This window comes from Thalia democratica, chromosome 4 (genome assembly GCF_965202585.1).
Source record: "Thalia democratica chromosome 4, ktThaDemo2.hap1.1, whole genome shotgun sequence".
Lineage (NCBI taxonomy): Eukaryota > Metazoa > Chordata > Thaliacea > Salpida > Salpidae > Thalia > Thalia democratica.
In genome coordinates this window covers 52,592,336-52,615,631 of record NC_139168.1, presented here as the reverse complement: position 1 = coordinate 52,615,631, position 23,296 = coordinate 52,592,336, and the positions used below count along the sequence as shown (strand labels likewise).

At 24.9% G+C, this 23,296-nt stretch overlaps 1 protein-coding gene across 4 annotated transcripts; it reads left to right on the top strand.

Moving 5' to 3' along the window:
• The first annotated feature begins 1,843 nt into the window (after positions 1-1,843).
• Positions 1,844-23,217, top strand: LOC145833719 (uncharacterized). Of its 4 annotated transcripts, none has more exons than XR_014369760.1 (8): positions 1,844-2,114; positions 3,714-3,903; positions 4,276-4,369; positions 4,867-4,920; positions 5,024-5,170; positions 8,658-8,833; positions 16,143-16,275; positions 22,363-22,498. XR_014369760.1 is itself a non-coding variant. In XM_082940872.1 (8 exons), exons 1-8 carry the CDS (start codon positions 2,068-2,070, stop codon positions 22,574-22,576), a joined length of 1,227 nt encoding a protein of 408 aa, XP_082796998.1. In that variant the 5' UTR covers positions 1,844-2,067; the 3' UTR covers positions 22,577-23,217. The 4 variants fall into 4 exon arrangements, 3 of the variants coding, with proteins under 3 accessions (XP_082796998.1, XP_082796999.1, XP_082797001.1); XM_082940872.1 differs by having other exon boundaries at positions 15,971-16,275; positions 22,363-23,217; XM_082940873.1 differs by having other exon boundaries at positions 15,971-16,275; positions 22,371-22,537.
• The last annotated feature ends 79 nt before the right edge of the window (positions 23,218-23,296 follow it).

The following is a 23,296-nucleotide window of genomic DNA, read 5'->3' as shown; positions in this document are numbered from 1 at the left end:
AATAGTTAGCTCTTATTTTCTTTTAACTTGAAGTTATTTTATTAATCAAAGAGTTGTAATAAAAACAAAATAAAATTATGTTGTACTAAAGTATTGATCAATATTTAAAACTTTACAATGTTCTATTATTATAAAGAAATGTTATAGTCATTAATGATAATGAATATGTTTTTTATTTAGTCATGATTTCAGACAGTCAAACGGGCTAAATCTAAAAAAAGCTATTCATTTTTCTAAAATAAAAATTGAAAACACAAAAGCGGTTTCTAGCACAAAAGAAGTAATAAAAAAAGTGTGAAGTAAGTGTACAGTGTAGATTTTAAATATAACCATGTAAAAAAGTTTGTTGCATCGAGTATCAAATGTGTTATGTTTTTATAGCTTTGATTCGTAGAAAAATAGAATATTTTACCGTTTATAAGACTACTTTCATTAAAGAAGAAAAAAAAGTAATGTTAAGTTTTATGGCTTTTAATTAAAACTAAATACTTTACGGAGTAATTATAGCTAAAGTATTTTTTCTTATTTTGAACTACAGAAAACTTTTTTACTTTAAGGCCTTTGGATTCTAATAGGTTTTAACAGTTCATTTGAAATGTTTAACATCATATTGTTTAAAACAGAAATAAAAAAAGTTAAAAAAAACTTAAGTCATTATTAATATATATTAATTAAACTTTTTAAGACGTTTTAACAGCTAACATAAAGCTAAAAATATATACTCTACAGATGAACTAAGTTTTTACGATTCCATGTTGTGGCTCACTAAAACTAGATTTATTTTTACATTAGTTTACGATGTTATCTTAGTGTGCTAAGTATTTAGTAGCAAATATTTTTAAATTTTTGTTTTGGTAAAAATAGTGCTACTTTACCTCTAAACGGTTTAATTTTGTAGCAATTTAAGTGTGTAAACATGAATAAATTCATCTTTGTATTTTGTATCAATAGTTTTATAACTTATTTTTAACTTTTAGTCTCTCAAACACAGTTGTTGGTTTAGTCAAAACTGTACTATGTCTACCTAATTTATTTAATGGCATAACGAATTTTTCTTAAATACAAAACTATTTTGCTGGCCATAAAATTAAAAAAAAATATATATATAAATAGTAAGTTTAATTTTATCTTGTTTACTTATAAAATAATTTGTTGAATTGTAGTAAGTTTTGAATATATATTATTAAAACAAAACTTAAAAGATACCAGCCAGCCTGCCAACTTTTGCAGTTTACTAGATTTAGTTGACTATTTTCGTAAGTTTATAAAATAAGATTTTTCATTTCGAAATTAAACTTTCATTTGTAATGTCAAGCACTTTTTTCTTCTTTTTTCTTCTTTTTTCTCACATATTTTCATGCCTTGATAGTGAAGGACTTAAATTTGTTTCAAGACATAGATATCTAAAAAATCTTTAGATTATTTTCTTGTGTTAATAGTTTTGTTGAAAGTAATAGATAATATCTAGGTTTTAGATATTAAACTTTTCCAAACTATCTATGCATAATATAAGTAATGTATATATATATATATATATATGTATTTTGTTCAATACTTTAATATAAATTACTTTGTATGATATTTTTTTTAATTTGAGTTTTTCACTTTTGTTTTTCTCTATCCTTATAAAAATTTTTCTAAGGTTAAGCACTATAAAAAAATTTAATCAAGTAATAAACTGAAATGAAATCAAGACGTCCATGGAAAAAATTAGGAAATAATTTTAGTAAACAAACTTATGTTGTACTCATCATTATACTCATCCTATCGTTGTTACAGTTTTTAATAAACAAAAAACCTACCCTCTCCTCAAAAACAAATTGCAAATTATTTTTTGATAGAACATTTTTCTATCAGATAAAAAATTGTCCATATAATAACCAGAAAAAAATAAGAAAGTTAGAAGAAAATGCTAAGCTTGAGTATTCTCATTCTCCACAAAAAGGTTTCAAAAACTGTTCAGTGTTAAAACTTTACGAATGGAAAAAAAATCATATAAAGCCTCGATTTGTGCTCAGAAAGGATAAATTCATTTTACCACTATTGTACAATGGACCAAATAACCAAATGCTTGGATTTCAACAAAGTATGATTATGGCAGTTTTGTTAAACAGGTTAAACGTTGTTTTTAGACTATAAGAATAATATTTTTTAACTTAAAATACTATTTTTTAACTTGATTTTTCAAGCCTAAAACAGATCAAGCTTAAAATCAAGCTTTAAGATTAAATTGATAAATACTATCAGGTTAATAAATAAACTAAAATATTATTATTTTAAGTATATTTTCCTGCTGCCAAATTAATTTAAAGAATATAGATATAATTTTTCGATGTTATCGAATTTAACTGATCACTCTTGAGTTTATTTTATATCTTCAAAAAAAAAACTTAACACAACTAGATAGCTTTTAAACTATGTCACTTAATTTTTAAGAAAATAGCTCTAGGCTACAACACATAGATTTAGTCTATTAACAATACTTTGTAAGTAAAAAGATAAAACATTTTAGTGTTAAAAAATCGTTATTTATTGATGTTTGTATCTATAATCATTTATTTATGTTTTTTTTTAATAGACTTTTTAAATTAAGAACAAAAAATTATCTAAGAAAATAATTTTACTGTTATAAAGTTTTGGAGTTCGTAGTTTAAATCAAACTAATTTTAGAAGGTAAATTAATAGTTTATTAAAAGATTTTAAATCTGTATATTAATATGGTTACACAGCAAAAAACTTTAACAGTTTTACATATAAGATGACTGTATAAAATAATTTTTGTCCTGTGTTTACCATTAATAAGTTTAAGTTTCTTATTAGTTGTCTAAATAAAGACTAAATTTTTAACATTATTTGTTAAAACTTTTTAAAAACTAATTAGAAGCAAAAAAACTTTTCAAGAATGCTTATACTTATCAATTTACCGTTTTTAGCATTAATAAACTAAGCAACAAGTTTATTAATGACAACTTTTAACTTTAGTTATCCAAAACAAAAAGTATTTTGTTAAATTCATTCTTACTTGTAATTAGTTATACAACAAGTATTAAAGTTTTAACAGAGACTTTAAAGTAAAAAGTGTTGCTAAGATGTAAAAACAAGTAATAAATCAATTTTTAAAAGGGTTAATTTTTGTTTGCTTTTAGTTTTAAATTTATTAAAATCGTTGAAATACTTTTTTACTAAAAAGTTTCTTAAATGTTTTATAATTCAATTTGGAGTCTTTTTTGTTGTACAGTTTGTGCAGCTCACACAAATTCAAAAGAGAGAGAAGCTTTATAATAACATACTTTTGCTTGTAATTTAAATTTCATACAGTAACTTAGGTTTTAGCGTTTAAAAATTTAAAACTTTTTAGTTTTATTGTAAATTTGTCTAAATAAACTACATGAATATAAACAATGAGCTTCACCGCACGATCAACAACAACAACATCCGAGACAATCCTACGACCGGTTTCGTCCTATTTTGGACTCATCAGGCAGGAATAGTCGCGAGAAAACGCTGTTGTGATCTAATCAAACGGGCTTATATACTTATCGATGGCATAAAACATCTCAACTTTGTTGATGATGGTCGAAATAAATACTGGCTAAATAAACTACAGTAATGAATAAAACAATTAATTTCATTATTAATAAACACAACATAAAAGTTTTTTACAGTTTTCTAAACATTTTTTAAACATATAAATATTTGTTTAATGTTTTTAGAACACTAATACTTCCAAACTTTTATAAACATCAATATGGAAAAAAAACGTTGAAAACTACTATAAAAGCAGAAGAAAAATTAGATATAGATAAAGTTAGAAGTATTTTAACAGTAATACCATTCGAAGAAGGTATTAAGATGTGTTACAATAAAATTGATATAATTTTCAATGCGAATCCAAGTAGTCAAGTACGTTTTACTACTAAAAAATTAAGGCATTGATTTAAACTTTACTTCAAGCGTAAAATAGATATTCATTTAATACTAGTCATCAGTTGTAGTTTATCTTTTTAGTAGCTGTGATTAATTTTGCATCTGTTTCGTAAATTAATATTTTTTTAAATTATGATAAGTATATAACACTAATGCTTATTAATAACGATTTAAATTTTTGTTGTTAATCACTATCCAAATTTGTACAGCTGTAAAATTTAATAAACTCACTCTGAAAACAGAACCTATGTTAAAAACTTTTAGTTTTAAGGTAAGATTTTTTTTTTACATGTCAAAACAAATTTTTATTAATTTTATATTTATTTACTAATTTTGTCTATATTTTAGGTTTCACTATTACCATCATTGGTAGAGTATTATATAGAAAACGGATTAGAAACTTTAAACTTAAGAAATACGACTACAAAACTGGATATTAAGCGTTCGTTTTATGTCTTTTTCAAAAAAAAACCATATTTAAAATTTCCGTTTCTATTGATACTTTTTGTGTTTAATAAATAAAGTGTATGTAAAAAGATTTTAAATAAATTATTTTGATGGTAAAAAACTTTTGTAGTTAAAAATAATTTGGTAAAAAAAACCTTAGATTTTAGATTTCCTTAAACTTTTAAATAAGGTATCTTTTATAATAAGTGTTTGTTTAAACACATTTTTCGGACAATTTTTTTTGTTAGAACTACGTGTAAAAAGTTTGTGTTCGATTACAATATTATATTAAGTATGCACGCACAATTAAACTTTTTTTTTGTTTAAAAACTTACTTGGTTTAAAACAAACTCAATAAGTTTACTAATATTTTAACAATTATAAGTTACTTAGCTTTTGGTAAAAGATATCATAATATTTTCAAAACAGAAGTAGTATTAGGTTTTCAAAAATTATAAACAAAAGCTGTAACAAAAAAAAAAAAAACTACAGGTGAATTTGTACATTTGGAAAATAAAAACCTCAAAAACTTTTGGAAACGCTACGGTTCGTTTATTATGGAAACTTCTATAAACTTAAAAAAGTAAAACATTAAAATGTTTTATCCATAACTATATTTGTCTGATTTTTAAAACATACTTCAAAACAGTGAAGAAAGATTGGTTAAATGCAGTATATATGTCATCACCGAAAACTACAGATATTCGTAAAATAATAGAAGCTTTCAATACTGAATACAAATGTGCTATGTACTTCAAACCATTTAGGCAACTAAAACTTGATTTACTAGATGCAGGTAAAAAGAATTTAAGTAAAACACATAACTCATAACATAACAAGTTGTTAGTTCCTTTATATGTAATACTATTATGAAAATAACAATACTGATACTTTGCTTAAGATATGGCATATAACAGTTCTCTAGTCAATTTATTTTTTATGTTACTACAATTTGTTTTCATTTTTCAAAGTACGTTATTAAATTTTAATCTAATCAAATAGCACAACGCTTAGAAAAAATCAAAAAAAATAAACTTTAAATGTATAAACTATTGCTATAAATTATTGTATTGTGTTTAGATATTCAATTTAAAGTAAAAAATCTTAGAACCATTTAAAAATTGTTCTGGTTAAAACTAAAAATTAAAACAATGTTTATTTTATTCATTTAAGCTAGTAGTTAGATAAAGTTAATAGAACATCTTTTTCCTTCAACCAAACGGCGTTTAGTACTTAAAAGTTAGCTGAAATGTTTTAGTTTCTTTATCTTTTTTTATACTTGAAAACAATGCTCCTGCAACTCGACAGAGAAACTAGAAAAATATTCTTTGAAAGTTAGTAGGTAGAAAGTCAACGATCTAGCACATTTAAAAGTTTAAATAAAAATTTTAAATGCAATTTATAACAGAAGTTATGCCACTTGACAGGAGACGGTTTCAAGGGTTTTTGCATAGCTTAAATTTTGATATTTTTAAAAATTGAAAATTAACAGTTAAAGCAAAAACATTAAAACATTTAATACTTAACTAATTATTCAAAAAAAATTTTTTCTTTATTTTTTTTCATCTCCTAACTTAGCTTTAAAACTATTCCCAATTGAAACAGATTTTTTAAATATTTTAGACAGTTTTATCCTATGTATTCTTCGAAAGTACCGGGTGCACGATTATTTAAACTCTTACAACTTTAATCATAACTATTAATTGTTTGCCAAAAGAGATCCTAGCAAAGCAAGTTCACTAAAATATATAATAATAACAAATTTTAAGAATAATATTTATTTATTAAACTAACACATGTTTCTGTGTTTAATAACTTAACGCACTTCAACAGTGTTATTAAAGTTGAAGATATACTGCGTAAATTTGTTAAACACCTGATCAAATTCCATCTGAATCAATTCCCATCCGTTTAATTCCCATCCGTTTAATTTCCATCCGATAAATTCCTACTCAAATTAATTTCCACCTAAACATATTTTAACTCGATGAAATATTACTCAAATCAATTCCCACCCGATCGATTTAAGACCAATTAACTCCTACCTGTTAATTAACTACGAGGTTAATCGTCACTTTTGCGAAAATACTCATTTTAGATAGCATCACTTTTGTACAAGTGTAAACTTTTGCAAGGTGTCACTTTTGCACAGCATAAATTTTTCATAATTAAAATTTTTGAAACTAAAATTAAACTATAGCTTAAATAAGTTGAATTGTAATTTCATTAATACTTAACAAAAACTAATCTAAAACTATATTTAAAAAATAACTTTGAACATTAGTCTGCTATTGAACTTGATTAAAAACAAACAGGTTTTTTATTTAACAAAAATATATTTGAACAAATTTTCATCAGATACAATTGTAACAAAATATTTGGTTACAATTGTATCACACTGATGAAAATTTGTTGAAATATATTTGTTATGAATAAAAGACCTTGTTTGTTTTTAAAAAATCATTGTACAAAAGTTGAAGTACATCTGCACTAATCCTAACAAAATTGAAATAAACTTTTTAAAAAACTAAAGTAAATAAATTCTAACTTAAATTGCTTAAACGAAAATAAAAACAAAACTTAATTAAAACGAAACTATTTTAACATGAACTGAAGAACTTATTTCTAAGAGCAACTTTTTTATTTTCACTTTGATATTTATTATTTGTCTTATACCAGGTCTGAATATCCAAGAATACTTAGGTTTATTTTATTCTTGTTTTGTATTAAGTTTAATTTAATTTTTATTTAAGTTTAGTTTTAAATTAGTACATGATTGATCATTTAAAGTTTTATTTCATTAAAATTTAAAAAATTAATTATCTCTTTTAAATATACTTAAGAATTTTTGTCACCTCAGTTTTATCTTATTTTCACAAAATTTAACCATGCAAAACGAAAACTTGCGCTTAAAATTGTACCAGAGAAAAAGTAAAATGGTACAAAAATAACGCTTCTAGTCAAAGTGTAGCCATACAAAAGTGATGACTCGTGCAAAAAAAAAAAATCCTGGCAAAATAAACTCTAAGCAAAAGTTACTCTCCGTGTATAAAAGTTATGTGCAAAATTAATTGGGTTGAAATTAAACGGAAGGGACTTGATTAAGGTGTAAAATTATTTGTAGGGGAATTGATTGTGTTTAAAATAATTAGGACGGGAATTAATCTGGTTGGAATGACTCGGGTTAGAATTGATCGGGTGGGAATTAATGGTATACCGTGTAACCGAATGCTTTAGTACTAAAGCTCTAAAAGCCGTTATAATATATTTATATAATAGCTTATCGTTGCTACCTGACCATTTATAATAAGAACAAAAAAGGGTCGTAGCGGGAAATACTGTTGATGGTCAACACAGAGCTACTTATATAATAAAATTAATCCAATCTATGTGAATGATAGTAGTAACATTGTTACTAGTCAAAACTTTGAAAGTTCAAAAAAAAGATAACTTGTATGATAGTTAAAAATTATATCAATGTTTTTTTTTCAATACCTTTACAAAAAAGTTGAGTCTAACACAGGTAGTAGTAGTTGTATACTAGTATTGAAACTAATTAAAAACTATTAGCATTTTTTTGTTTTTTAATTTTAGATGACTTAAGTCATTATTTTTAGTATACTAAAATTGGTGACAGCCTCATGTAATATACAAGGACCTGGTTTATAACTGACGATAAAGTTTTATTTAATAGAATTCCAACAGTTAATTAGTACTTTGTTACTAGATTCACTAAAGATTATGTCTATCTTTGAATCTAATAGAATTTACTTCTTAAAACAAAACAGTACTTTTTTATTACATATTGACTAACTATAAACTTACACAATAAATTTGTAAGGTTAAACTATTAATGTTTTCTCAATAATAACTTTATCATAACGAAGTTATTCTACTAAAAATAAAGTAATAATAATAAAAGTGCAACAAAAAACATTGAAAAGATAAAAATATCAGAGCTGTATTGTGCATAGCGCGCAAGCTGAAGACTACCAAGTTACTTTTTAACGTTGTTTACAAATGAGTACAGTAGTTTTGGCTCGGTTACAAAACTAACTAGCAAAAAGTGTTTAAATAATAAAACCAAATGTCGTTTTTATTACCATAAAATATAACTAACTATGTTTAAAAGTTTAAAGATATAATCATAAGAGCTGTAATATTGTAAACCAAACAAATCTCAGGTAAATATTACATAATATGTAGTTGTAAAAGTTATCTTATATTTATACATCATACACGCTGTTTAAGTTGAAAAAAAACTAAGTCTTAAATTATTTCAGATACTTCAGATTTAGAGTATAAAACGTTCAAAGGAGCATCTATGTTAAATGGACTATTTTTCAAAAGTTTAAAAGCACCTAGTTTTTTGATAGAGCTTAAAAATACATTCATAGAAAATGTCATTGATCCTAAAAATACTGGATATATAGCAGTACATTGGAGATACGATAAAAATGTTAGTGAACGTATTTGATTTATGAAATTTTAAAAATATTTAAGCTTTTAATTTACTCTATACTGTCATTGCTACACCGAAGTAGATCAAACTTTAAGAGAAGCTGCTTGATAAAACAGATTCATCAGTTGGAATTAAAATAATAATGTTTCAAAAGAAGTAGAGAAAAAAATAATTAATAAACTAGTTTAAATTAACTTTAGTTAGTTTTCAAAAATGTTATGATATATAATTTGACTATTCAAAACTTTAAACTAACAGTTGCTAATAAAGATCCTAGCGAAACAAGTTCACTGGAATATATAACAATAACAAATTTTTACAGTACTCTTTCTTTATAAAACTAACACGTGTTTCTTCAACGGAGCTATGAAAGTTGTAGAAATACTAGTATAATAGAGAAAGAGTAAAAAAAGAGTACTGTTTTTATTTGTTATTATGATATATAATTCTACAATTTTTTAGTAAATATATTAAAAGCTATTATAGAATATATGCTTAAATCAACAAAGATATAATAAAGAATAGATATTTAACAATAGTTTACCAGGTGTTTGTTTAGAACTAATCAAATAGCTTAAAAAAGGTCTAAATACTTTTTTATGTTATAAGCTACCATGTTCTTATTAACAGTCATTTCTGTTTGAATACGCTTTTTTTGGACGTAAAGTGTTTTAAAATAAAAACTTGCACTTTTTTACTTTTACCTTTAAAACCGAATAAGTCAAAAAAAACAGTTTATTTATAAGTTTTTCGTATTCATTGAAGTTGTTGATGTAAGGTAATTTTGTTAGAGAGAGTAAAGTGACTGTGAAGGGTAAGTGAGGTCGCAGATAACGTTTTTGAAAACAAGGAATGTGGCTATGAATTTATTCTATACACTTTTGTTCTAAGAAGTATCTAAAAAACTGCTTTAATCTAAAAAGTAGTTTACTTACAAATACTACATAATACTAAAAATTTTCAAAACATAAAGCAAAATTTAGAATTTTTTTAATCTAGTTATTTAAATAATTACCAAAAACACTGAAATTTGGGAAATGCAAAAAAAAAACAACTATTTGTAAATTAAAAAAAAACTGGGTATAACTTAATTTAATCAATTAACACTTTTGATAACTTGAACTGAAATTTAAATAACTTTAACTGAAAGAATGTTTATCATTTGTTTCAGGGGGCTTCTTGATTACATTATAACTTTAGTTTTTTCATTATATTTTGATTGGCCTCAATGCATAAAATTTTTGACCAGAGTTTTTTAAGCACGCACTTTTGGGCGTTCAAAAATTGTACTCAAGCGAAAGATAAACGTGTGACAAATCCGCTCTTTTTTTATTAAATTTTAATTTTAACTTACGGCCATTTTCGTCATGTGTTTGCGGTTAATGTTTATTTTATTGCTGTTGTTGTATTCATGAGCTGTTCTACACTTACTTGTTCATATTGACAACCTGCGTTTGAAAAGTATTAAACTTTATATTTATAAATTGACACTGTTTAGCATTGATTGAATATGTTGTTTATAAATTGTTTGTTTCTTTACTGCTGTTATTAAATTAAAATTACAAAGATTAAATCGTTTGTAACTGTAAAACAGATTGTTGTCATTTCATACCTAGTTTTAACTTATAAAGTTAAATTATTTGATATATACTTTCTTGATCATTTTTATAACGATGGAGCAGGAAAATATGGATCTTGCCCCCAACGATAAATGCTCTAAGCGTTTGGCTGCTAAAACATATAACAGTAAGAGGAGCCTCAGCTCTATAGTTTATTCTATCAAAAGTAATTTTGACTTAACTCAAAGGGTTACAAATGGCCTGAAGGGTTACAAATGTATTTATTTTTTTGAGGATTATTTTAAATACGTATGAAACTTTTTGTACATTGATTTAGTAAGCCTGTTAAATAATTACTTCTTTTTTTATCTCATACAAATATAAGTAAAACAACTACTTGTACTGTTAAAACGATTAATTACAAAATTATAGTTACTTTATAACTACTAATTATTTTGACAGAAGTTGTAGCATAACAAATTATTTCGAGTTCAAATTTTTTTTTGTAAGACTCTCTTTAAATTTCATCACGACTACAGATATTTTTTTTTTGCTACTTTAGTCTTTTATAATGGTTTGTTAAATAAAAAATTCAGTCAAGCACTTTTAATGAGCTTCGTTCTTATTTTCTACAAAACAGAACATTTACTGACTTTTTTATAAGAAGCCTAAAATTTTGTGCCATGATTGTTTGTTTTTGTATTCTTTTCTTATTACAGCTATACCTAACTTTATAAATTTTTCTGTTAAAAACTTAATTATGTGGATAGTATTTTGTAAGTCTTTAAAATTAAGCAGATCATTTAAAACTTGCTTCATAACTTTTTATTAGAAAATATCTTTAATAAAGATTAACACGTGACTTTATAAATGCTTGATTAGCTAACAATACTTGGTTATTATTAATTTTTGAGTCTGTAAATATAACTAGAAATCTTCGAAAATCGGTAATTTTTTGCCACCAAAAGTGTTTCAAATTATGTTCTGAATAGTTTTATTTGAAATTTATACACTTTGTTTGCAAGTTTTATTTGATATGACTCATATATCTTTAGAACTTTACATCAATTATAAATTTTTAAATTTTATTAACAATACAAAGTTTCACTCGCTTAAAAATCTTCAGTCAAACGAGATCTTCAGTTAAATATAATCTGTAAAAATTTCACAATAACATGCAGGAAGACAATAAGCTAAACTTGAAATTAAATAAGTTAAAAAAATAAAAATAAAACAAAAAACTATTTAAAGTCTAAGTAAAACTTATAGTTTAAAGTTACTAATATTTGAAAATCATAATGTTATTAGGTTAGATTTAGAAAAATATAAGTTGCTATATAATTTTATAATCGTAAAACTCAAAAAAAAAAAAAAAAAAGTAAGTATACTAGCATTTAGCAGCCTTGCGAAGATTGTAAACAATTAACAAACAAAACAACTCTTCAACTAAAGCATTATGTTAAACTTACTTGTTTAAAAAAGTTTGACTACTGTATTGTGACGTAATTATATACTGGTTTAAATATTTGCTTTTACAAGTTAAAATAGTGATTTACTAATCGAAATGTTCCTAAGTTTTAAAATAAAGCTTTTTAAAATGTAAACATGATCATATTAATTCGTTCCTTTATTTAAAGAAGTTTCCCGGTTAGCATTCGCTATTTCCATCTTTTCATAGGTGCAGGTCCTGCAGACTCTCTGCGGTTTCCTTATATGCCCGATGTGGTGTAAAATTTCCCATTTAATGTTGTAGCTAATATTGTGCGTTTTAGCTTCCAAGTATATTTGGACAGTTCGGTTCCGTTTTCCTTGAAAACTTTCATATCACTATTATGGCTATACCACCTTGTTTTGAAAGTTCCTCCCGTGTTCCCTACATATTGCTTTATTTATTTTTTGTCATAACCATAGCTTTATAGATAAAGTTCTTGGTTAGGTATTCGTTTTTTAGCGGACATAAGTTCTTGTTTCTACAATTACATAGTGGCTCTTCTGTGTCAGTATTTTCAGTTTTTTCTATATTTTTTTAAGTTGTTTTGTTGTACCCTTGAATAAACATTTTTAAGTTGCTCATACAACTATACGCTAACTCAGTGGTCGGCACGCTACTTTGAATCCGTGAACCCTAAATCACAAAATTAAAATTAAATAATTTCTTTTCGGTACTAACTTTATATAAAAATTTGAGACAACAATTCTTTTTGCAGTATATTTTATTTTTTTGTGAACTAAAAATTTTTCAATCTACCCTTTTTAATAGTTTTTGTAGATAACTAAATAGATTTTTCTAAAATAGTAAAATTAATAAAATTGTAAGATTATGCGTCATGGTAGGTAAATAAAATTACATGTAATTTCATGCACACTAGTGTACATGAAATTTCTTTTAGGGTGCACGAGACTTTTGGGGTGCATGAAACTTGTTTTGGGTAACATGAATTTTTTTTCGCGCAGAAACTAAATCAAAGTTTTTTTTTAATCTTTCTACATTTAAGACATATTCAACCTTGATATCTAATTGACCATTTTTTTGTTAATAAAACGACCATTTTTGTACTCTCCTAGTTCTGTTCTGTTACATTATGTAAAAATTCTTCTACCCTTAGCCGCCCAAAGAAAAACTGAAGTGAGCAAATCTCATAGATTCTTAAAACAAAATAAAACGATTAGTATTCTATTAATGTTTAATTTTATCGACTCTTATTGTTTAAAAGCGTTTTGCTACATTAAAAATCACTATATTAATCAGCTTAATCAACTGATATTTGACAAAAAATTAGTTAGACCGAAACAATTCAATTATGTTTTACTTATAATAAAATTAAAGTATAGAACGGGTCAATAACATCAGGGCTGTCAATACTTAGCCCTCTAAGAATAATCAGGTCTAGTTTTAAATAATGAATGTATTAAACTAATCTAGTTAGTATTTTAGACATGGGTGATACAAGTAAAATATTGTTGTAAAAATTAGATCATCGATCTAAAAAATTATTTAAATGGATAGGGTAAAATGGTAAAATTAAAGTTAGTGTGTAAAAACTAACTAGATGTTACCGAGTTCTTAGTAAAAAATAAACGATTGAAAGTGTTTACATGTTCAAAAACACTAGCGGCGCTAAAGAATGCAAATTGGGGTGCACAAATTTGAAATTTTGTGATTTAGGGTTCACGGATTAGAAGTAGCGTGCCGACCACTGGTCTAAACCATTGGTCTTCTATGTATGAGCCTGTGTGCATTGCTCAGTAATGTGCATAGAATTTATTTTGCTGTGCATAGAAATTTAGTAACGTAAAAAATTGTTTTTATATGACGTTTGTTTTCTTTTTTTCTTTTCTAAAAAGAAAAGTAATAGTAGCATAAAAATAGTTTCTAACACATTACTTATATATTAGGACATTCAAAACAAATAAAAAATTAATTAAACAAAAGTTTGTATGTCAGCTATCTCCGTTTTAGAATTTGTTTCTAAACAGTTCAATTTATTACTAGCATTAGTATTTATTTAGTAATTATACTGGTATTTATAGATAAAGTAAGCATTCTTGTAAACTACTCATTAGACAATATGTGCTATAACCTATATATTGTTTACACTTTGTTTTTTCAAACGTTTATTTAGCAAAACTAATTTCGCTCAAAGAGCTCGTCAGTGCTGCAAAAATAGTTCTTTATTATTAAAAATATCTTTATAATAATTGTTTTAAATAGAATTTTGTTTATAATTAAGTAACTGAAGATCTAGATTTTGAACGAAAGTATAAAATATGTTTGTTAAAAAAATGTATTTTAACATTTGCAGTATAAGATACATATATAAATTGAAAAATTTTAATCATTAGAACTTTTTTGTGAACATTAGTGTACACATTTAAAGAAAAACTTTGAATAAGCATCTATCTATCCACATTTATCTATATTTAAAAAAAAACTTATTTTTTCATCTCTACTGCATTATCAGAAGTGTAAAGTTTAAAACAAAAGTTTGCATAAAAAATAAGCAATACAAAGTAATTAAACGTTGGTTATGAAGTACCTTTTTTTTAATCTTTTTCATTTTATACTAGCTCGGAGCTCGAACTATTTTCAAACAAACAATATATCCACTTTGTTTTACAACACATACTATTATTTTTAGAAGTTTGAAAACTTAATTAACATTTTTGTTAAGCTTTAATCTCTAAATAAATCTCTTATCCATGTGACTATCTCCACAACTAAATAGATAGCAGATTGAAATTTTTAACTAGAAGCAAAAGTACATAAAACCTTTCAGTTCTAGAAACGCTATTGATTAGTACTCGCAAGCCGAAAAACTGCAAATAACGAGATGTTTATAACTTACACCGTGGTCTTCAATATTTTCAAAAGTTGTGCAAAAGAGATTACTGGAAAATAAACAATGTTCACAGTAGACTAAAAAACAAACTAATATTAAAGGTTTGTTTTAGCTTACCCCTGAGCTAAACGAAAATTTCAGTTACTTTTTCAAAATTTAAAAAAGTACTATTTGGGTTAAACTTCATACTTTTCATGATGCTGTGAAGGTGAGTTTTCAAGTAGTTGTTTTTGTCATGTAATCAGTTATAAAAAGCCCTTCAAACTAGGCTGAGTTACTAAACAAAATTTTTGTCATACATACGTATGGGATAAATGAAAATTAAAATTCCAAAGAAAAATATTTAAGAGACAATATATCAAAAAGTAAAACATACTTGAAAAAACTACAAAAAGGTTTGTAGGTCTTATTAATATCTACAAGCAATTTTTTCTTATTTGCAAATTTATAAATATTTCTTTTTACTAAATTTAATAAAATTACTATAATTATTTTAAAACTTATTTTAGCCATATCAGAAAAAATATTTAAAATTTTGCATAAATAAAAAGACTGGTAGATATTTTTAAGACCTAAATATCTATTTTTAGTTTAAAAAAAATACATTGGTTTTTGAGTTGTGGCCCTTTAAACATTTTTTTAAAGAATTGGATTTCTTGGAATTTGAATTCTCCGAATTTTAATAGTCGTGCACCCATACATATGTGTTTCAAATTTATTTAAAAGTTAAGGTAAAGCTTTTAAGAAACTATACTTTGAACTATTGCAAATAAAATGATATCGTTACGTGTTATGAGGGAGTAAGGTAAATGATTAATTTAAAAAAAGTATTTTATAAAACCCGATTTAAAAAGTTTGTAAAGTATTTAGATGACTAATTAAAGTGCTACTAAAAAACATTTTAGTTTATAAAGCTTATGTATATATTTGATTATTAAGTTATACTTAAACAAGGCTAACGAGTTACTATTTGAAGTAATATTTTTACGAGCATTAAATAACTTTCTATAGTTTGAATGATCTACTAAAGTTTTCTTATATTAAAAACGGAATTAAATGATAATGTGATTAAGTTTGGTGCATACGTAGTGAACGATTTATAAAACATGTAGAAATACTATCTACTGAATTCAATTCTTTTAAATGTTGTATGGCCAAAATAAAACACACTACTTGTTGTATAAAACATTTTCTATATTCGTTTGAGATTCATTAATTGTAAAAAACTATTAAAGGACTTTTACGAATACTTGTGCGATAAGCACTTAATCAATAAAAGAAAGCCTTTGTGTGAAAATGTTAATTTTGCAATTCAAAATTCAACGGTGGTTGCAATGGCTATAACTTTGCAATTAAATGAGATACTAATCAAGGAGAAAAGGATAATCGATAGAGTATATATTGCAGCACCACCTACTCTTTACGATTTTGTAAGAAAAACATCTGAACATTTGAAAAAAGAAGTTTATGATAAATACAAAGTAAATATCGACGTATTTAGTCTTATAGACCTCAGGAACCATGCAAAACAGTTGTTAAGGTTTGTTTTTTAGTTTAATATGTTTTAACTTGTTTATGTACTTTTAGTCTATTCAAATTAAACTTAACACATACGTGAGTTTGATAAATTTTTTATTAGAATTTCGAATTTTGTATAAAGTATTAATTTTTTCAAGTACTTCAACCAATAAAAGGAGCTTAAAATAAAAACTTTGATGACTGTTTTCACGTGTAATTTTTTATGTATTTAGTAAATAATAGAAATAACTTTATCACAAAGAACGGTTGAAACACCGGGAATATTCAAGAAACTTTAGTATTTTAATATTTTTATGGTGAATTTTCATGGTAGTAACAAGAAAAGGTACAAAAAAGTTTAGTAACTTTGTACAATGTAAATCATCAAACTTATTTAATGTAAATCTTTTAAAATAATAGTATATTTACTTTTTAATTATCTTAAAGAGGAAACCTGGTCTAAAAATACTTGTGAGTACAGTTAAAGTTTAACATAGCATTTTAACGAAATTATTTATTTGTTAGCTGTTTTTGATATATTAAGATTACAAAATGCTTCTTTGAATTTATCTAATTCTAGTTTTTAAACAAACTACAACTCACAAAAAAATAGATAAAAACACAAAATAAGATAAAACTCAAAAAGATAATTGAAACTTATTTACCACATAAGTGACTAAAAAAATAAATCGTTAGAACAAACTGATTTTTTATAAAAGACTACGTCTAACTTTTTATCCCTTATCAGGACCAAGTTGGTAGTTTGTTTTGGCTTTTTATCATAAAGCTGTAATGAAATCAATACTATGTTTCCTTTATATTAAGATTTTCTACTAAATGGTGCCACTGATTTTTATTTAGTTAGCTAAAGTTGTTTTATATAAAAACAAAACAAACTAACAATCAATGTAATATATACAACATTCAATGTCATCGTAAGCTACACTTAGACATATGCCGTAGCTATGTTTTTAGCTCATTTCATGTTTATTCTTATTTACACTGGCTCATTAAAAATACTTGCTATATTTTCTTAAACAATTTTTTTTTGATTTTATACCATTTACATACTTTTTTAGAGAGTGTTTTTTTATGATGACTGTTGAAGTGTCCATTTTAGGCAAAAAAAAGTGTACGTGTTTTTAAGATTGCTCACTTAACTTAAACAGTTAAGATACTTTATTAGGTTTGTCGTTCAAGCTAATGAGTCAGGAAAATTCAAAAACTTACAACAATATCAATACAGACTTAAAAACCCTTACGCCCAAGCGATCAGTGCGTTTAGCAAGAAAAATATTTTAGTTAAAAATGATAAAAATCTACCTATATATAGTAGCTCTACTGAAAAAACCCCTCTAATTAGTAACAATAGTACTGTGCCACAGGCTTATTTGACTACAATAGGTACCAGTACTACATAGCTTCAACCGTTAGTATGTTACTACGTTTATAACACAATTGGTTTACTTCAAAACAGCTGAAAATATTTTTTACAATTTTGACAAAACTTACAAATTTTATTATAAGTAAACACTGAATTATTTGTTGGCGTAATGTGTTCTTTAATCCTAATTAATAGTCAGTGCTCTGTTTCTCTAATGTATTAAGTATCCAAATCTTGTAGACATTCAAATTTGACAGCTTTTAAAATAATATACTTTTAGTTGTTTCGAAGTAATACAGTTCTTTTTAAACGTAGTAACTTATTAGCAGAATGATTATATAATAATTAGAAAGTATAAACGTTAACAAAACTTCCAATTTTGTAGTCCTGATTGAGGATCAAGAGTTACACTTAACGATTTAAAAAATATATAGTTTTTTATAATTAATACCTTCTTAGTTTTCTATCTTATTGGCTATTTTTTGATTGTTGTTTTAAATATCAAGCTCATTTTTGTGTTTATTTAATTAGTTTGCTAGTATTTAGTTTTTCCTAAAATTGTAGCTAACAAAATTTGAAAATATAGATTAAATATTTAAATAATAGTTGGGTGCATGACTAACCAAATTCAGACATTTCAAGTTTTGAAAACACATTTAAAGGGTCACAACTCTAAAACTAAAGTATATTTGTAAAAACCAAAAGTACGTATAAAGTTCTGACTAATACAAAAAAAAATCTTGAAAAATTCTAAATAACTTTGGGATATGTATGGCTAAAAAAAGTTTCAAAATATATTAATCTTGAAAAATGTTTATTAATATCTTTTAATCTCTATTTTAATCTTATTAATCACAGCTAAATACCATTTTTTATTTATATATATACAAACAAAGCAAAAAAAAACATAAGTTAACTTGTACATAAGTTGCTTTTAAGGTTAGCTAACTAAAATTATTCAATTTTATTTGAAACGTCATGATGTGTTTTTATGTGATTCGTTGAAAAATTTTGCAGTGTTGTTTATATTGTTATGATAAAACGTGTTAAACGTTGTAACTTTAGTAAACAATACAAAAATTTGTTGTTTTTTGTATTATACATAAATAAATACATAAGATGTAACGTTAAAAGGCGTTAAATCCTGGAGATCCTGATAAGCTAAGCTTATCGGAATAAATACCACAGATGTTCTTGTGCTAAAACTTTATTTCAACTAACGGCGTTTCACTGCTCTCAAATAAATTTAAGAACAGATCTACGGAGTCTATAAAATATTAACACACATTAGAAAAAAAGCAGAAAAAGCATGTATAATTATGTATAGTGTTTATGTAGGTAGTAGCTATAAATGAACTTTATGGTTAAAAAACAAAGTTTGGAATAAAAACATAAAATTATAAAATTGTCTACAAAAAATACAAATTTAATAAAAGTAGGCACTAACCTCAAAAAGCTCTAAGATTAGGCAAGTTTTTAAAATGAAAATTAAATTGAGTTGTGCAGAAATGTTACGTTATAATAAATTTAACAAATTGGTCAATAATTTATACAGCTTAAAAACATGAAGTATTAAGCTTGCAAGTGTATGTAATTGTAATGTAAGTGTTGTGAAATAAATTAGTACATAAGTAGACAGAGTTATTTAAAGTAGAATCGTCGGTTGTGGGGAGAAATATTCAATAAATCTTGCCGATTATTCAGAAGTAGGTCTTTATCTTCTGCTGCAATTACTGCTCTTTCTGTGTTGCACGTTGGGCAAATTCTACTTACTCCGTTGGATGCATGTTTGATCTTTGAAACAATACTCCATTCCATGTTTGGCCTTTTACCGTACCTGTGAAAAAAGCTCCAGACATAATCCGATAAACGCGTGCTTTGATTTTTATTTATATTTTTAAAAGTATGTTTATGGTTAGCATATCTATCCTTGAAACTACCTGCTGTACTTCCGATATAAATTTTATCTGGGCCCTTACTTTCAACTTTAACTTTATAAATTACATTTTTAATCAAACAATTACCTTTTAATGGGCAGTTATCTTTGTTTAATTTACGGCAATTACATGTTTTAGGCATATTACTTAATTTATTACTATTAGGCTTAGTTGATTTTGAATATTTATTTATAGTTTTATTGTTATGCATTTTGCTTATACTTTTAGCGCTATTATCACTTACTTGTTCTAAGTTTTCTTTTATCATTTTAGAAATACTTCTAGTTATACGTTGATTATTATAATCTACACTATTATTAGTACTATTGATATGGATATTTTCATTATCGTTAATATTAAAGTTATCATTACAGCTTATATCTTTAATGTTTAAAGTTTTAATATGTTTTACATTATTGTTACCATAATTAAAATTTTTACTATTAGGATCATCATTGTTAAAACTATAATACAATCGCACAACAAAACAGTAATTTCAAGCTTTAAAAATAGACATATCAAAGCTAATACAAATTATAATTCTAGTAATAAAGTTAGTAATAACGTAGATATGTACAATATTTCTAATTATACTAATCATATTAATAATAACAGTAATAATAAAATTAATAATCTTAATAATAGTAATAATAACAGTAATAATAATGATAATCCTAATAGTAAAAATTTTAATTATGGTAACAATAATGTAAAACATATTAAAACTTTAAACATTAAAGATATAAGCTGTAATGATAACTTTAATATTAACGATAATGAAAATATCCATATCAATAGTACTAATAATAGTGTAGATTATAATAATCAACGTATAACTAGAAGTATTTTTAAAATGATAAAAGAAAACTTAGAACAAGTAAGTGATAATAGCGCTAAAAGTATAAGCAAAATGCATAACAATAAAACTATAAATAAATATTCAAAACCAACTAAGCCTAATAGTAATAAGTTAAGTAATATGCCTAAAACATGTAATTGCCGTAAATTAAACAAAGATAACTGCCCATTAAAAGGTAATTGTTTAATTAAAAATGTAATTTATAAAGTTAAAGTTGAAAGTAAGGGCCCAGATAAAATTTATATCGGAAGTACAGCAGGTAGTTTCAAGGATAGATATGCTAACCATAAACATACTTTTAAAAATATAAATAAAAATCAAAGCACGCGTTTATCGGATTATGTCTGGAGCTTTTTTCACAGGTACGGTAAAAGGCCAAACATGGAGTGGAGTATTGTTTCAAAGATCAAACATGCATCCAACGGAGTAAGTAGAATTTGCCCAACTTGCAATACAGAAAGAGCAGTAATTGCAGCAGAAGATAAAGACCTACTTCTGAATAATCGGCAAGATTTATTGAATATTTCTCCCCACAACCGACGATTCTACTTTAAATAACTCTGTCTACTTATGTACTAATTTATTTCACAACACTTACATTACAATTACATACACTTGCAAGCTTAATACTTCATGTTTTTAAGCTGTATAAATTATTGACCAATTTGTTAAATTTATTATAACGTAACATTTCTGCACAACTCAATTTAATTTTCATTTTAAAAACTTGCCTAATCTTAGAGCTTTTTGAGGTTAGTGCCTACTTTTATTAAATTTGTATTTTTTGTAGACAATTTTATAATTTTATGTTTTTATCCCAAACTTTGTTTTTAACCATAAAGTTCATTTATAGCTACTACCTACATAAACACTATACATAATTATACATGCTTTTTCTGCTTTTTTTCTAATGTGTGTTAATATTTTATAGACTCCGTAGATCTGTTCTTAAATTTATTTGAGAGCAGTGAAACGCCGTTAGTTGAAATAAAGTTTTAGCACAAGAACATCTGTGGTAAATAAATACATATATTACTTTTTGAACTATGTACCTATAAACATTTTTTTTAAATTAAAATTGTCGGAATTCAAATTGTCAAAATTTGAATTGTCATGCAGCCGTAAAAGTTGTAGTATAAAAAAGTTTGTTTTAATTCAAATATAATGGTATGTCAACAAATTTATAAACTTAGAATACACACGGTAATAGAAATTAATGTTAAAAAGAGTATCTTATTCTTTCTTTTACACTCGAGTCTTTAAATTTTTTTAGCAAACCTTGCATAAAAAAAAACTTTCTTTTTTACTTGTATTGTTAACCTTACACAATTAAACAACTAAATTATAAGTAACTATGCTATATATTTGTTGTTTAAGTTTAAATTAGTTATGAACCATGTCTTAAAGCCAGTATTGTCGCTTATAACATTCTTTTTTTTTTTAATTAGTCTAGCTAGTAAACAAAAAAAATCAAATACCAAGAATATGATCATTTTACTATTAATCATTGAGTTGCACAACATAAAAATGTTGCTTTTTTTGGTCTAATATGTAAATTTTTAAATAGTTTTTTATGTAAAATTAAATACTACAAAAAGTTACTTTCTTTACAATTAACAATCCCACTTGGAAGTTATATTCAAATTCACCGGCAAATTTATTTAGTTTACCGTAAAAATTAATTTTTACACAATTAATAAAAAGTTCAAATGATTTTATTGAGTTTTGATACCTTTTCTTAAACACGTAGTACACACCAGAAGTTGTATTAAATTGTATGTACTAAGCTTATTTTTGTCGTTAAATTATAAGTTTATACATAATTCAAAAAAATTTTTAAATTTTTTCAATCTTTTTTTTTTATACAAGGTTTATAAAATATTGAATGTAAAGATTTTTTTTTTGAAATCTCATCTTTAATAATTGTAGCTGTTTAGAGCCCGAAAGAAGTTATTTAAGCGAAGATTGGCTTTCTACGGTTGAAATGGAAATCTGCTCCGATAGTTATGTTTTTATCAGATCCCAGCAAAGTACTTGGACACAGCACGTTCAATTTAATAGATACTTTTTATTAAAAAAAAATAAAAATTATGATCCTGTGGTACTGGACCTGATTAAAAAAGTTTTTGATGGTAGCCTGTAGAGCAAAACCTTTTAAAACATGAGTATAATCCCGATTACTATGTAATCGTTGTAACAAACGCAATACATCATTTAATGATAAATTAATTAAACTTAAATAAAATCTCTAGAATATAGATGATGGGAATTTGGTTAATTATTTTTTATTAAACTATTAATGGCGAATATAAAGTTTTTTTCAATTAGTTTTCAGTTTTTCTCGGAATAATTATGACTTAAGAGAAATTAATTAAAAAGTAGCATGTAAACATGACTTTAAAAATAGTCAGTGGCAAAAATCATTTTTTCCACAGAACAAAGTCTATGTGAAACAAATTACAACAGGAATAAATATTGTTTAGTAGATCGGAACTTTTTCGTTTGAAACTAAAAATATTTAACTTCAATACTACAAATATCATAAAGTTTCAATAAATTTCCATAAAAAAATTAAATTAATTCATAAACTTTTTATCGCATCTAAATTAACCACTGAACCATTTTTTTTCTATTTATTATAATAATTATTTATTCCCTACACCTCCCCCTATAGACTATTTATTACTTTTATTTATTTTCTACTAAAGTGTTATATCTTATAATAAATTCTTCTACAAAATCATCCTTTTAGTTTGTACTTTTTTTATAAATACGTATTTATTTAGGCATTGTAAATTTCTTTTTTGTATGTACTAAGTTATCGCTTTTCTTTAAAAAACAACTTTTAACTTTTTTATTTAGT

Coding starts and splice junctions, on each gene's coding strand:
- LOC145833719 (XM_082940872.1), top strand. CDS start 2,068: ATGCTTGGATTTCAACAAAGTATGATTATGGCAGTTTTGTTAAACAG. Junction 4,370..4,866: donor TACAAAACTGGATATTAAGC/GTTCGTTTTATG, acceptor AAAAAACTACAG/GTGAATTTGTACATTTGGAA. Junction 8,834..15,970: donor ATTGGAGATACGATAAAAAT/GTTAGTGAACGT, acceptor AAACTATTAAAG/GACTTTTACGAATACTTGTG.